This window comes from Cynara cardunculus (assembly GCF_001531365.2).
Source record: "Cynara cardunculus var. scolymus isolate 2C chromosome LG 7, CcrdV1, whole genome shotgun sequence".
NCBI lineage: Eukaryota > Viridiplantae > Streptophyta > Magnoliopsida > Asterales > Asteraceae > Cynara > Cynara cardunculus.
The window spans coordinates 3252030-3263984 of record NC_037534.1 but is presented as its reverse complement, the minus strand read 5'-3'; the positions used below and the strand labels follow the sequence as shown (position 1 = coordinate 3263984).

Below are 11955 nucleotides of genomic sequence, written 5' to 3'. Positions count from 1 at the left end.
TTCTCCATCATTCATCTCTTACTAACCTTTTTGATTATATCATCCACATGAATTCTATTTTTGTATTAGAATATAGTATATATATATATTTTTTTTATTAATATAGATATCCAACTCATTATGTGAGCAGACTAATCCCAGGGCGACCACTTGCTTTGTAGATAGTCCAGAGTCACCGCATTTGAACCTTTGTGGCCACAAGGAGATTTTTATTCCTCCTTGGATTTGAACCTGAGACCTTCAGGTACTTTTGATCTTTTGAGTCAAGCTCAAACCAATCAGACACCACCCTTGTGGTTAAAATATAGTATATTTCTTGTTATTAATTAAGAAAACTTTTACTTTTTGAAAAAAATTACCAACTATTTGAGATGGTCCAAACTTTATCTATATTTTAGATTTCAAAACTACCATTGTTTTTTCATGCATTATTGACTCCTTATTACCTAATATTTAGGGGATGAATTTCAAGTATTTTCTCATCTCCAAAACAAGAATAAGATCTTCAACTGTAACTAACATGACATTCGATTTCAAGATTGATGGTTACGGAAAAAAAGATATTAACCCTAGGGATCCGTTTGGTTTGTAGGAATGGAAATGAATATTTGAGGGGCTATGAAATTCAAATCCATTCCAATTAGGTGTTTGGTTTGTAAGTTTGCTCAGAGTTGAAATCCTATGTTCTTTTTTTGAAATCTCTCAAACATGGAATTTTGAAATCCTAAGGGATGATAGGGATTTTACGGGATTTCATAGGATTTGTATATAATAATGTTTAAAAAATATGTTAAAAACATTTGTTTTATAATAATCAATTAATAAAAAGATAAAAACTTTAATTTGTGGTGAGATGGAAACCCAACTGATTTATATTAATTTACATAAAGTGTTAACTTGAATAGTCAATATTGTGAACTCGAATGATGTCAATCCATATATAAAGATATATTATAATGAGGTTTTTGATGGTAAGATGGATGACGATGCTATGTAAATGATCTGATAGATAATATAAATTTAAAAAATTATTGATTGATTTTGCTTTTAAAAATACTTTAAAAAAACGGTTTATTATGAATTATTAATATTCTTTAAATTCATTGTTATTTCTTATATATCGTCAAGCCCCATAAAATATCTGACGTGTTTTTATCGATTTTTTTTTACCTCTTACTCGATCAAAATTGACTTTATAAACCGGCGTGTGTTGTAAGCAAATAGCAAGAATTTAGCCCAAATCAAGATACCAAACCCTAACCATTCGGTCCGGAAGCGAGGACCATCCGATCAGTGAACGAACTGTGTGTTACGGGTCCAGTAGATCAATTTTCGCTCAGAGCATACATCTACCTGTTAATGGAGCCTCCACCCTCTCTGTACCCGTCGTTACTCATAAGGGTTAAAGTTGGAGTGCACACGAACTGTTCGATAAAAGTCCCATAAGGCTCCCGCCTTTTTGTACTTCTTCAAATGGTTTCGCATCCTCAAGATTGAATATTTTTACCCGTCTCATGTTCAAAGTTCACTTCTTTCCGATCCTCTAATAGCAAACTATATGTTTTTTACATAAAAGATATCAATTCGAGTCTGCAAATGTTTGGAGGACTGTCCCAATTTTAGTTCCATGTGCCATTTAATTTAATGGGTATAATGCTGAATTTCATTTGTATTAGAATTGTCCGTAGAGCTAGCATGCAACAAAGCTATCATTTGTTGGGGTTGCTTGGATACCCATTTTGTTCTCATCAATCTGCAAATATCTGTAGGACTTTGAATCTTGAAGCTCACAACTTTGCCAACAAGTCTTGTAAGAACGCCGTCTCTCTTTACCTAGAGCGAGCCAGGCTCATAGATCGGATACGAATTATTCTTCGGTCTAATTCCCCAGATTCACTTGTTTCTGTCTTGAATGATCCTGCTCTGGACTCTTTTGTAGTTGCCAATGCGCTTAAATCTGCTCCATCTCCAGATGTTGCCCTTTCCTTTATTGAAACCCTCAAGCATATCCCACATTTCACTCATAACCAGAACACCCTCTATGCTTTGGCTAAAATACTTGCAAAATCTCATCAAATGGGCAAGTTGAAGGCACTCATAGACGGCATAAATGCAGGGAAATTCAGGAATGTTGCTCGAGTCAGTTTTATGGATCAAATGAAGTTGTATGCAGCTGCAGGTGATCTTGATTCTGTTCTTTGTGTGTGGCATGAATGGAGGGTCTCCCAAAAATGTCCGAATATCGAGTCTTATAACATCATCATGATGATTTGTGCCCAAATGGGCAAGGACTATGAAGCTGTTACGACTTTTGGTAGGATGATTGATGAAGGAGGGATTCCTAATTCTAGAACATACACCGTGATTATTGAGCATCTTGTGAATTCTGGAAACTTAAATTCAGCAATGAGAATATTCAACTTGTTGCCATCATTGCGGGTAAAACACACTTTAAGGCAGTACGCGGTTCTGGTGGATGCTTTATGTGGTACTGATCAGTTTGAAGTGGTTAAAAGCTTGCTCTCTGAAATGCAGGTGGATGGATTTTTGCCTAGCCGAGGGATGTATTCATCACTGCAGCGAATGCATGATGCAGGGTTCATCGAAGAGACATTGGAACTGATAAAAGAAATGTTGCCTGACCAGAGGATTGAGAATGTGAAAATGTCGTCTGGTGATTATTGCGATGATGAAGATGAGGTGGATGGAAATGGAGAGTTTGAATGCTCTCATAATAATGCTAAAGCGGATGGAATCAAATTGAAACCATGGCTTGACCCAGCCATTTTGGCTAGTTCTCTGCGTTACTGGAGGCCTGAAGAGGTCTCATCACTGGAGGATGCAAATTTCGTTTGGACAACACGATTGGTTTCAAAGATGATTAGGACCTTCAGTTCAGCTGAATCAGCATGGCAATTCTTCTGCTGGGTTGCCAATCAACCAGGATTCAGTCACGATGTTCACACGGTATCGAGGATGATTACCAAATTAGCTCGTGAAGGAAATGTTAATATGGTTGAAGAACTCATATCCATCATAAAAATTGAGGGTATAAAGTTGTCATATGGTACTATCAGAACGGTTATTGATTACTATGGCGTATCAGGGAAGGGTGAAGCTGCTCTTAAGGTCTTTCAAAATGTTAAACCCCTTTGTGGTACATTGCCAACAAACTGTCTTTTGTCTTTGTATTCATCCATCTTGAGAACATTTACCAAGTGTAAAATGAATTCTAAGGCCTTGGATACACTTGATGAGATGATTTTATGTGGGATTCTACCAAAAATTCAAACCTTTTCAGAATTGATGCATCATTTCGCACTTGAGGGGGACATGAAAACAGTTCAGAGGCTCTTTGGGATGGTTAAGCAGGGTGGAATAGAACCAGATGGTTATATGTTTAAAGTTTTAATACGTGCTTATTGTAACTCCAATAGAGCTGTGTTGGCTCTTAGAGCCTTTGAAGATATGAAAAGCTCTAATCTGATGACCGATGTTTCTACAAAGCGTTTGCTTGTGAAGAGTCTGTGGAAAGAAGGCAAATTGAGGGAGGCTGCAGCTGTTGAAGAAACAAATATGGAGGCAAATAATGACTCATATACTACGAGTGCTGCAAATTTTCAAAGAGTTTACAGAGTTTATTCTAGTAGTTTTCCAACTATAATTGGTAAAAAAGATCTTTGTGAAGAGGGTAGTATCAATTCATAATGCCATTGAGAACCTCCAGAGTGGGTCATACTGGGTTCCTCTGGTTGGTTTCAGTTGTTTTTTATTCTCTGAAATAGAACTCCTTGGCTGCATTTCCAATCTTCTTGAAATGCATCTTTGAACCCAACAACTATTAGCGCATCCAAAGGTATTATCTTACTTCTCGAGGAACTAATATTCTTATCACAGTGTCATGAGTAGAATATATGATCTCTGTTCTAAATCTAATAGATCCTTGCCATTTTCTCTGTGGACCTGTTCTTTTTTTTAAATCATGTGTGGACCTGTTAAAGTATATAAAACTCTACGTCTCACCATCAAGTTTCTAGCAAGTTGAAGTTCTCATTTAGAGTTTTCTATCAGAAAAGTATTAAAAACGGTAGGCTGGCTGTCTTTTTAGTTGTCTGTTATGGGTGTCCTCTGCCAAGATGTAAAGTTGTCAAGTTTGTAGAATGTTTCCATCAAGACAACCTACAGCCTTCACAAAAAAGTTGTTTAGTAGAAAACGACATGTTGCTGTTATACAGTTTCTTTTCCTTATTGTACTCTCTCCATCTCAAAGAAAACAAGTTCATTCATTCCAAAGTTTAACTTGATGTTCCTAATTACCCGTTCCTTCTATACGGTTGGATAAAAATCATGAATCATAACAACTGACCAATAACAACGGTGAGACCACAATATCACAAATGCAATAGAAAGCAAATAAATGACACAATGATTTAAGTATTTAACAGTGTTTCAAAGGTACTGACCATTTACATATAGTTTATTATTCCAAAAGGTGAAAATTTACTTTATCAAAGAGGAAGCTTAGATACAATTAATCTTACATGTCTACACCGTAAACATGGTTTCTGTGCTTTGTGTGTCCATTTGAATCTTCATAAGAGTAGAGACTATTTCATTTATGCTTAATCTTCTTGACGGTTCAGGTTCCAAACAAGCTATGCTAAGTTTTAGCAGACATAGAGCAAGTTCGTCTTGATCTATGACGAAACCAAGGGCGTGTTTGGCTTGCAAACGAGGGTCAATAAGGTAATTTAGCTTTCCTTTTGCATGCTTTTCATCACCCATACTTGAAAGAACTTCTTCCGATAGCATCACTTCTTTCCCATCATCATCATCATCATCATCACGCTCATACACGGCTTTCCTTCCTGTGATTAATTCCAAGAGAACAACTCCAAAGGCATAAACATCAGTCTTGGTTGTCACTGATCCATCTTCTAAGTACTCTGGTGGGAGGTAACCCTTTGACTCAAAACGACATTTGATCGATGAATTTTTATTTTGGTCCCTTTCTGTTGATCTAGCAAGACCGAATTTTGAAATCTTGGCTCGTAGATCCTTACTGAGTAGAATATTACTACTGTTTATGTCCTTGTGAACATATGCTGGAATCGCAAAGTTATGTAGATACTGGAGACCCTTAGCAACATCTAGAGCAATACGAATCCTATTGTTCCAAGATCGACTTTCTTGGGAAGTCTTCTCTTCAATCCATTGCTTTAAAGAACCATTCTCCATGAATTCATAAACAAGATAGCAAGCGCCATCATGTTCACAAACTCCATAAAGGCCAATGAGATTGAAGTGATTGAATTTTTGGAGAATTTTCACCTCTTTCGGTGCACTTGCACCCATCTGTTTGATGGCGACTATCCTCCCCTTTAAACTCCCTTTATAAACAGAAGCACTTAATCTGTTTTGGAGGCTAAAACCATCAGTACCCTCCTCTAATTCTTCAAATCTATAGATTTTCAGGAGTTGATCGACACTAGCAATACCAAGTTGAATATCTTTAGGCAACACCCATTTTAGTTTTTCACCACCATTTGCTCTATTTCTTTTCCACAGTAAATATCCCACAAACAAACAACATAATAGAATTGCCAAGAAACTACCTGTTACGGTCCCAATAATGATGCATTTCTTCGACAGACTTCCCTTTTGGCCAAGTGTTCTTGTTTGAGAACTCAAAGGCTCAGAACGGAGAGGAACAAGAAGAGTTGTATTCGGAGAAATCTCATCACTCTCCCCAGAAGAAAACCCGTTTGCTAAAGCTAAATTTTGACTGCTTACCTTAAACTGTTTACTAATTTTCGGGATTGAATCTTTCAAAACTATCAAGTATGTCAATAGATACTTAGTTCCCTCTGTGGTTTGACTAACTGTAGGACAAGCACATCTAAGTGGTACCTGAAGCTTTACACCAGGAGGCACGTTATATCGTTCATAAACATTGTTTCTTTGGATCGAATCACAAGTGGTTAGACCTTGGTACACAGAGTTTGCAATCGTGAAATAGTTTTCGCCCATAGAAAGAACGTAAGAGGTGTTAGCCTGATAGTACTTACCAGAACAAGAACAAGTTACCGGAATGATGACCTCTTTGTTTAAATTCAAGATTTTGTTGGAATCCCGGATGTTGTTGATTCGGGCAAGCTCTGTGGGGTCTGCTGTCATGAGCTTTGAGATGGCGGCAACTGTGTTGTAAAGAGGTTGAGTTCTAAAGATTAGGAAGGCGGAACACGATGATTTTAAGCCATTGCAGGTGTAGAGAAATGCAGGTGATGGTCCTGTTTCGTCGGTGTTGTCACAGTTCATGACTAGGTCTCCTGAATACAGTTGTTGACCAACGATTTCGATAGCGAAAAACAGGAAAACAGACATGAACAGGAATGGATTCATGTTTGGTTTTAGGATTAGAAAGATGATGATGTTTGAAACCATCTGCCAATGATTAAACATAAATAGTTGCTAAATTCAGTTGACTAGATGAATTCCTATTAAACAAAAGGGTTATGGTGATGTATATATGTAGAAATTTGAACTCTTTTTAAGAATTAAAAATTAGGGACGGTTTTTTCTGAACCAAAAAGGTGCTGAAAGTGACTATAAAGATACCCTATTAACTTTTCAACTAAATAGGTCTTGAAAAGAGAATGTAATGATATATTAATACAGGATCGAGTTCGAATCCTGCACGCGGTATGCTTGAACCTCACCGTTAGGAGTCAACTTTGAAATGTCTCCTCACATGTAGTTCCTAGGGGCAGATTCTCTATGAATCCGGTTGAGATTGCTAGTAATCAACTTTTAACTCAAATACAAGATCGAGAAATATTAAAAAAGAAATTGGTATTAGGGGGTTTTTGGGATTGCTTATTTGAAACAACTTATGCTTTTCTACAAAAGCACTCATCAACTTATTATAAATCAGAAAGATTTAACTTCTTCAAAAACTTCTTATTACCGGTTTGTCACCGGTATAAGTTGTTTATCCAAATACTCAAAAGTGTTTATTACCGGTGCCACACCGGAATAAGTCAATAAATTATTTTTATAAGCAATCCCAAACATCCTCTTAGTATAAATACGATTTGTATAATAAATATTAAAATAAATAGTGTATAGGACTTGACTGTTTCATGATCATTTGAAAAAGTATGCTTAACTTGTACTAGTTAGTTAGTAGTTATGAAAATGAAAAAAAAAAGGTTAAACGGTCAAGGCCCAAGTCTAAATCAAAATAAACTAACTAGGCTGGGCCGCTAGGCCCAAAATGGGCCCAAGTGTCAATGGTCTCGATTATTTACAAATAGAAATCTCGATTCTTTAAATTCCCATTTCCCATGTGATGCAAATTTTATAAAAGCTACTTATAATCGGCTAGAAATGTTTCAAAGTAAAAAGTGTAAATTAGTTTTATTGTTTCCAAACTTTAACGGCATCGCTCTCCCTTGCCACCCCTCACTCCCCCATCGTCGTCCACTTTCCATCATCGCCCATCACTGTCGTTACCCCATGTCATAGATCTCCATCTTTTTATGTGTTTTTTTGTCTTTGGATTTTCCCTCTTTTTCGACAATTTAATGGAGTACGTATAGACAAATAAAAAAGAGAGAATAAAAAAGCAGATCAAAAAGAAAAAAATCAATGGCAAAGGCCAGCGACAGAGACGGTTGGTGGTAGAGAACAGACGACGATGGGATAGTGAGGGGAAGTGATGGCATTAGGCGAAGAGTTTGAATGGCGGAGGATTTGTAACAGGTAAAATTGATATATGATTTTTTTCACTGTAAAACGTTCCTAACCGGTTATATGTATCTTTTTTTTTTTGTTAAAAGAACGTAAGTAACTAATTTTTAAATTGTATTACTGTAATCGGTACGTGTTATGTATGAAAGATCTGAAATAAATTTCCGAGGTGTGAATGTAACACAAAAGATATCCAAACTACTGAGAATTGGTTTTGACATTTAGATATCTTTAACATCCGTTGCAGTAAAAACCACATGTTCGACAACATTTGTGTGCACATTTTTACAATCTAAACCATCATCATCTTCCTAAACTCATTAAAATCAACACCTCCTTTCCCATGGGTATCAAACACCTTAATCATCTGTAAACACTCTTCATACGTCTTCGAATCACCGAGTCGACTCAGCGTCTTCTGCAAACTCTTCGGGCTGATCTCTCCGCACCCTTTCTCGTACTCAAACATCTCAAACGCCGCTTTCACATCCTCATTTTCGTCCTTCCCTTTCACCAACCTCATAAAATCCTCAAAATCTATAAACCCGTCTCCATCCGTATCCAAATCATCAATCACACCCTGCGCTTCCTGGTGCGACATGTACTCTCCAATCGACCCGAAATACGACCGCAACTCTAAAGCCGAAATCTTGCCATCGTTATCCGCATCAAAACGAGCAAAAACCAGTCGGAATTCTTGTTCGCGGTTGTTCCCGTTCGGTTCCGGGGATCTGGGAGACATTAACGTTGGAGTAGTGGAGTTTGACGTGGTCTTGGAACTCTTGGAACGAAAGCTACTCAGTTTTAACAAGAGACCCTTTTGAGAGAAACAACCAAACGACTTTGGAATTTTTACAGGCGCCATTAGAGGGTAAAAGAAAGAAGCTTTTATTAACTTGAAACTGAAATTGATACAACGGTGATAGATATATATAGATATAGATATAGAGATACAGGAAGTATGGAGAATAATATAACCATGATTTAATGGGTGGCATGCATGGTGGGAAGAAAAGGGTAAAAGAAGAGTCGATCGGAAATTTCTAAGAAGGTGGTGAGGGTGACAAATTGCGTGAAGTTTGGTTCATATAGGAATTTGCATGGCAACTTCATGTGACGACTTTTGTCGACAGTCGACGTCCAGTTGGTCTCATTCTCGTGACCCAAACCCCAACGTTTTGTTTTATTAAAAGACAGCTTCTGAATCATTAAAAGGTGAATCTTGTTTGATAAAAAAAATGTCTTTTGATGGTTCTAAAACTCTCTCAATGATTTTGTATCATGTAATCTCCCTTAACCATTCAACGTCCTAATTTTGTTGTAAATAATTACCAAACAATTATATTTAATTTTGTACTATATTATGAGAGACTCTTAATCATTCTGACCACTTAATCATTATGTATCAAATTATTCAGCAACTGTCAAATAGTTCTTAAAGAGACGGATTTAGAAATTTTTTCAAGTCTTGACATTATTTGACTCTAAGAGTCTAAGAAACAAATAAATAGGTAACAACTCGAGTCTGTGGTGGAAGAAAGTCTTACAAACCAACTCTACTAAAAAAAATTGTGTCCTTATTGTGGTTTCAAAATGTATATAGTGACATTTTTCATGATCTTATAAATTTTTACACTACGACGAAGGAAGGAAATGGTGGCACGTGCCACCACAAAATTAAATGGCCTAGGTCTGCCCCTGTATATGGGTATTTTTCACAAAATCAATATTGGTATGGTGGTGAGTTCGTTGTTTTTGATATGTGAGATCATATGTTCAAGTCTTTTATTACAAATTTCTTCTATAAACATTATAAAATCTGAAATAAAAGCAAAAAACTAAGAAACTGACACTAATGGGACTTGAACTAGGTCTCAGGTGGAAGAAAAGTCTTGTAAACCAGCTTTACTAAAGGTGACTTCAAACTTGTGTTTTCACTATCTATATTATATTATAAATCATTTGACAAAAATTTTTAAAAACCATTTTTTATACATGAAGTACTGTTTATTGATACATATTACTTAGAATTCAAGATTACAAGTAAATTATGTATGAGTACAACTTATTAAAACTTTATACTTAAATTCGTGTAACTAAGTGACAGATAAATATAATCAAATACATCATAAACATTTTATTTTAAATATAAAAAAATTTAAAATATAATTAGGATAATCATTGTTTTTAACAGATTACTTGATTATTATCTTTATCAAAAGTTATGTTATTAAATAAAAAATAAATTACTTTATTATTAAACTTAAATTAATTTATAATAAAAGAATTGAATTAATTTAATGAAAAAGGGGGTCCCGGGCCAATCCCTAACAACCCCCCCTTTTTCTTTATAGTTATGTATTTTGTTATAAAATATTTAGTTTATTATAATTTAATAAATTGTATAAATTAATCAAAATATAGATATGATATAAACAACTCATCAGGGTTAAATTGGTTATTTTCACTAATCATGTAATGTTCAGTCATGTTTTACCAAACGCTAAACAGTTATCCTCATATCATGTTCTGTTTTATCTAGTCATATTATGTCATTCATGTCATGTCTAGATGTTAAACACACCATATATGAACATGACTGAATGAATGATAGTTAAGAAAAGTTTTAGGGGATGTTTGGTTTGTGAAATTCCAGGGAATTTGATGGAACTGGAATGACGAATTCCATTAACCAAATTTCTTAATGATGTTTGGTTCGCGGAATGAATTGATTAGATTCCACCGGGCTTCCACCGAATTCCACAGTTGAGGGATTTGATCATTCCTTAGCATATGTGAAGGATTTGAATTCTATTTCGTGGCAAATGTTACATAAATTATAATTTGAATTCCCCTCCCTGCCCCTGCCCGCATCGCTTCTGCCGACAACATATGGGCCACCATCGTCGTTGCCACCACCACCACCATCAATTAATATCATCATCCCATCCACCGCCACGCCACCCACCCACCATCCCCACCTTGTATCATCACCACTATGTCACTATTGTACATTGTGTTCATTTCTAGCAAAAAAAAAAAACGGGTCAGACCTTAACCGGTCATTGGTTAAATATTTAGGACCAATAAGTTAGATAGCCATAAAAGTTGTGGGGTAGTGGTTGAGATCTTGAGAATATGGTGGAATATCCCATCTGTCAGGGTTCGATTCCAGGCGTACATAACAATTGTGACAATTGATTTTGTCATGAAAAATTTCTTCAGTCACAATTTGTTGGGTTTAGTTCACGCATAGCGTGGGATACTCTTCAAAAAAGGTTACATTATGACATTATAAACTAATTAATTCTTTTGACGTCGTTTTTTTTATATTTTTGTCATGAATATTTTTCACATTTTTTTATTGTTTTTAGCTTTTTTATGTGATCAAATCGAGTGGTGTTTAAATATAAAACATCTGGTATTCTTTCTAATAAACTCTTAACTCCATTCGTGTTGAATGTTGGGTTTAAAGTCGAGAGGTGAAAACGGACGACATATTTTTATAATATTTTGTAAATTTTCTTCCATTAATTTTACTATTGATGACCAAAATTTATTGTTTTATATTGTTTCAATTTTTTGTCTTAAAAATAGTATGGTAAAAGTACCGGGCCTTGATTGGTTTTTTCGGGCTTTGAGCGACCCTTTTTGGGATTTAACTGATCCCTGGCCGGACCAGTTTTCGTAAACCAAGGACCGATTTTCGGGATTTATCTGGGTTTTTAGCCAGTTAAGGACTAGTCTTAGGTTCAAAATTTAGGACTAAACGGTATTTCACCTATAATCGTTCCTTGAGTCGGACATTTTTTAACCGGTCATCAGTCCTTTTACTAGTCCAAAATTCGATTAACAGGGAATTTGTGTATTCGTAACTATGATTGTTTGAATCCTACATAATAGAATTGAATGATTCATAAAAATGTATAATTGATGAATTTCTAGGACCAAAGTGATACGATATTTAATTGAGTTGTAAAAATTTTCAAACGGTAGATATTTGGTTGAAGTTGGGTTAGACCATTTGACCTAGAGGTGGCCAAAATTCGGTCCCGGGCCGGGCCTTAACCGGTCCCTACCGGGCCTAATCGCGACAAAAACCGGCGGTAACCGGTCCCGACATAACGGGTCCCGGTCCCGGTGATTTTCCTTGTAACCGGTCAAGGTTATTAGTAACCGGTTGTCCCAACCGGTCCCGGTCCC

The 11955-nt window shown here is 36.0% G+C and overlaps 3 protein-coding genes across 3 annotated transcripts; 1 reads left to right on the top strand and 2 right to left on the bottom strand.

The window, feature by feature from the left end:
- The first annotated feature begins 1282 nt into the window (after positions 1 to 1282).
- LOC112515824 (pentatricopeptide repeat-containing protein At5g66631) lies at positions 1283 to 4809 on the top strand. The gene is made up of 2 exons (XM_025122762.1): positions 1283 to 3856; positions 4644 to 4809. Exon 1 carries the CDS (start codon positions 1645 to 1647, stop codon positions 3706 to 3708), a length of 2064 nt encoding a protein of 687 aa, XP_024978530.1. The 5' UTR covers positions 1283 to 1644; the 3' UTR covers positions 3709 to 3856; positions 4644 to 4809.
- Positions 4546 to 6402, bottom strand: LOC112515681 (lysM domain receptor-like kinase 4). The gene has a single exon (XM_025122589.1). The coding sequence runs from the start codon at positions 6400 to 6402 to the stop codon at positions 4546 to 4548; it is 1857 nt and encodes a 618-aa protein (XP_024978357.1).
- Positions 6403 to 7947: 1545 nt separating this feature from the next.
- On the bottom strand, positions 7948 to 8688 carry LOC112515804 (probable calcium-binding protein CML41). Its single transcript, XM_025122737.1, has one exon. The coding sequence runs from the start codon at positions 8615 to 8617 to the stop codon at positions 8045 to 8047; it is 573 nt and encodes a 190-aa protein (XP_024978505.1). The 5' UTR covers positions 8618 to 8688; the 3' UTR covers positions 7948 to 8044.
- Between the last annotated feature and the right edge of the window lie 3267 nt (positions 8689 to 11955).